This window comes from Schistosoma mansoni, chromosome 2 (assembly GCF_000237925.1).
Source record: "Schistosoma mansoni strain Puerto Rico chromosome 2, complete genome".
Taxonomy (NCBI): Eukaryota; Metazoa; Platyhelminthes; class Trematoda; order Strigeidida; family Schistosomatidae; genus Schistosoma; species Schistosoma mansoni.
Genome location: NC_031496.1, coordinates 33,388,507 through 33,392,353, shown reverse-complemented (window position 1 = coordinate 33,392,353; position 3,847 = coordinate 33,388,507). Strand labels below are relative to the sequence as shown.

At 35.6% G+C, this 3,847-nt stretch overlaps 1 protein-coding gene across 1 annotated transcript in view; it reads left to right on the top strand.

Annotated features, from left to right (window-relative positions):
* Positions 1 to 1,617, top strand: part of Smp_131610 (hypothetical protein) — a gene marked incomplete at both ends in the record, with an annotated part of 22,611 nt that extends 20,994 nt beyond the window's left edge. Inside the window, one exon of the mRNA XM_018796429.1 lies at positions 1,411 to 1,617. Within this exon, the coding sequence (XP_018650643.1) occupies positions 1,411 to 1,617 (207 nt within the window). The remainder of the gene's footprint in view (positions 1 to 1,410) is intronic.
* Positions 1,618 to 3,847: the final 2,230 nt, after the last annotated feature.

Below are 3,847 nucleotides of genomic sequence, written 5' to 3'. Positions count from 1 at the left end.
GTGAATGAACCGTTGCTTTGATTAAAACTACGAAAAAACGATGATAATCGTCGGATGCCATTACTAAAACTATTTCGACTTGGTGGTGTGAACTTCCACGGTAAGTCATTATCATTCACATTGATCCATGAAATAGATTGTATATTTGAATTAGTCTTAGGATAGATAGCCGACGATATATTGTCCCTATTACTATTATTATTACTTGGTAAATTCATAGGATATTTTGTATAAATTGGTGAATTTGCTTGATCATCATTTGCGTATAAAGCGCTAACTATCCCGGAATTACTACTATTATTCGTTGCTGTAATCAATGTCCTTGTACTTTGTTGTGTTCTCTCACTCCCAGATCTTTCTGATCTTAGAAATACGTGATTTGAGTATGGATGTTGATGATTTAATTCTTCCTTGTTTGATAACGATGATGTTGATGATGGTGATGATGATATAGGTATCATAGGTAATGATGGTTCAGCTGTTGTTCCAAATCTTGACACATTATCATTGGTCAATAATCCACTATTATTTGATGATGTCATTAAATGACGATTATTTGAGCATTGGACGGCCGTTTCGCGCACGAGACTGGTAGGTCCTGAGTTGGAATCTCGCGAGGCGGGATCGTGGATGCGCACTGCTGAGGAGTCCCACAATAGGATGAAATGGCCATCCAGGTTTTCCATGGTGGTCTAGCTTCAATTGACTCATGATTTCAACACTCTAGTTTAGAGATTTTTAACGTTGATTGGATCACCTAGTCAGTATTCAATGAAACAAAGAACTATGTACCTATATATATATGATTTTATGTCTGGCTTCTATCACGTAAGTTATCCGCCAATCGAAATACGACTTTTCCGATCTCAACACTGTACCAAATCAATGACGTTCAACTTGTATGAGTAGTCTAGCGTCCTTATTGGTCCTTTGTCCGCCTAGCCCTTCCAATTGAGCCCAGAACACCAATTACAGCTTCTGCTATTTCAAGCATACTCGGTTTATATACCAGACAGACAAACCACATCACACCATAAAATAGAAGATAATATTGGTACAAGATCAAGCCAAATGTGGCTGTGAATGTGGTAGACAATAATCAATAAACTGAGTATAATTTAGGAACAGTAAATCGTATAATAATAATCTACAAGTCAAAATGAAGCTTATAATAAGATGAACATGGATATACACAATCTAGTTACTCAATAGTTAAACAATAAGAAAATATATAGAATAATAGTCCATTATTAGATCCCGGAAGTAACCCGCACTTATGTCTTCGCTAGGATATAACAGAATTATTCTACACAGAAGGGTGTCAGTTAGGTTACACCAATGTTTTATGCCATAAAATTGTTTCTTTTTTGTAATGTATTATTTTTGTTTTGAATTTTTTTTTCTCTCCAGGATCATATTGATTCAGTACTAAATAATCTATTACATAGTGCATCAGTTTCTAAATCATCTAATGACGACTCGAAGTCTCATAGTCAACATTTATCAGCACGTAGACAACATGTTCCTTCCCGTCGTGGTTCTAGACTTCGTGGTATGCTATTAGCTTATCAACAAGATGCTGTGAAGAAACGTCTAAGCTCAAATAATTCTGACTAAACACAAATCGTGCAAGCTAATCAATAAAGGATCATAATTACAAAAAAAAATGAAAATTAGTTTTTTGTTGTCTTTTCTAGTTCTGAAATTTTTACTTTTTACATTTAAAGTAAACATATTACTCTTTTATCATCTATATCCGAGTGATGTCACTGTGAATTGGGGTTCTATGATATATATACACTTATCTGTTATTACTTAAGTAACTTGTTTCATTTCAATCATTTATATTTTCTTTCCTATATCGAAATTGAACAAATCATTGTGTAGTCTATTAGAATAGGGTTCCTAAATGCCCTGGTACGGCCGAGAGTGGAGAGAGTCCGCTCTCCCTCTCGAAATGCTCTCTCATTACCACGTGTATATAGCCTCTGCCAGGGAAGTCCTACTCACTACCTTCTCGTGGCACTGGTGTTGTTTGCCAGATTGAGAGGACGAAAAGCGAATGTCCAGCGCTTTAACCGGGTTGGTAGACACGTAAGGTCCATCTAGGGGGGTTGGAATACCCTGATTCGAAACCAATGGTCCACATGGGCTTCAGTATCCTGATGGAACAAATGGCGTATGAACCTATAGTTGGTGACCGGCTACCATGGGACTGCATCTCCTCACGATGTTCTACTGCCTTGTTGGTTAGACATTTAGGTCAATAGCTCCGTGTGTGGCTCCCCAAGGAAACCACCTGGTTGAGTTTGGGCACGCATGCAGTATCACAGCCCTCACACAAATCAAATGAGATTTGTGCGGCGCATATGCATTTGGTGCTTCCTTGTACCAATGTTTATGTGTTTAAATAAAATATAAATAAAAATATAAGAATGGGCTTTGATATAATAATTTTGTTAAGTAGTTTACGTTTACACACCCGACACTTGCACTGATGTATAATACCTAACGCAATGTATAAACAAAGTGCTCTATAGTCACTAGAATCTATGTGTGCAACATGAATCAATCATAGAAATTATTTTTCAATTTAGTTGTAGGGGCTTTATGGAGATCAGTTTATTTTCATAGTTGAAATCATGAGTCAATTGAAGCTAAACCACCATCGAAAACCTAGAAGCACTGGACCGTCGTTTCGCCCGATTATGGGTTTAGCTTCAATTGACTCATGATTTCAACTATGAAAATACTGAAATCTCCACAAAACCCCTTCTGAGATCAGTTTAATTTGTCGGTTGTGTTCGTCTTTACAGAAAGAGTCTGATTAATATTAGGCATTCTTGTATAATTATTGATCCCTACATGATATATAGTAAAATTTTAATGAATCAGAGTTAGAAACTATGGATTACTTATCAGTAGGGAATGACTGAATAGTTTGAACTTGACGTCTTAATTTTATGTGCATGATAAACAACAATCCACTAGTTTTCCTGAAATGGTTAATTTTGTGCGACGGAATAATACTACTAATAAACCATTATCAGTAGTTAGGAAACTCAGGATGAATTTCTGCGGTCTGGTCATTGACATCATGAAGTATTAAACAGACAAGATGAAAAGTTGAGTAACTCAAATGTAAGCTTTCTATACACCTATATCTATTAAAGTACAATTACGTTATACGTACGGCACATTTTAAACCGCATTTGAAAAATGTGGCACTTCAAACTTCATCCTAAATTACCATTCTCCCATGATATGCATTGTAGACGTTTTCATGTGTTCATACAGAAGTGAACATTTCATAAACATTAGGCTTGCATTAAAACCGTATTTACATTTTTGTGAAACAGTCGATAAAAAATAAAATTAATTACTTAATCAGCGTTATTTTAGTAGTAAGTCCTAGGATGCCATGATTCCAGTTTCTCAAATACCTCAAGGGTAACCTCTGAAGCCGAAAAATTACATACAGAGAAGTCGTGGTAACCTATATTACAGTGGTTCAAGGTTATTTTATGACATAATAATAAGTTTGGATAGGATTTTTACATACAGATATTACCAAATAAACTATGCGACAGTCCTATAAATTTGTTATAGTTAGGTAAAGTACCATAATCATCTAAATATTTCATAGTTTCTAAACAAGAACAATAATTTACATAGTTTTGATTGTTTGAATCTTCCCATGGATATTTTCAGAACTGCAATTGGTCAGTTTCTAATTGTCATACTGTGCGTATTGCCTCGATATAGCCTAAATTCACAAGCATGATAAGCAATGATGGATAGTGGCTGGCAGTGGAATCCAGGACGCGCGTTTCATCCTATTTGGGAC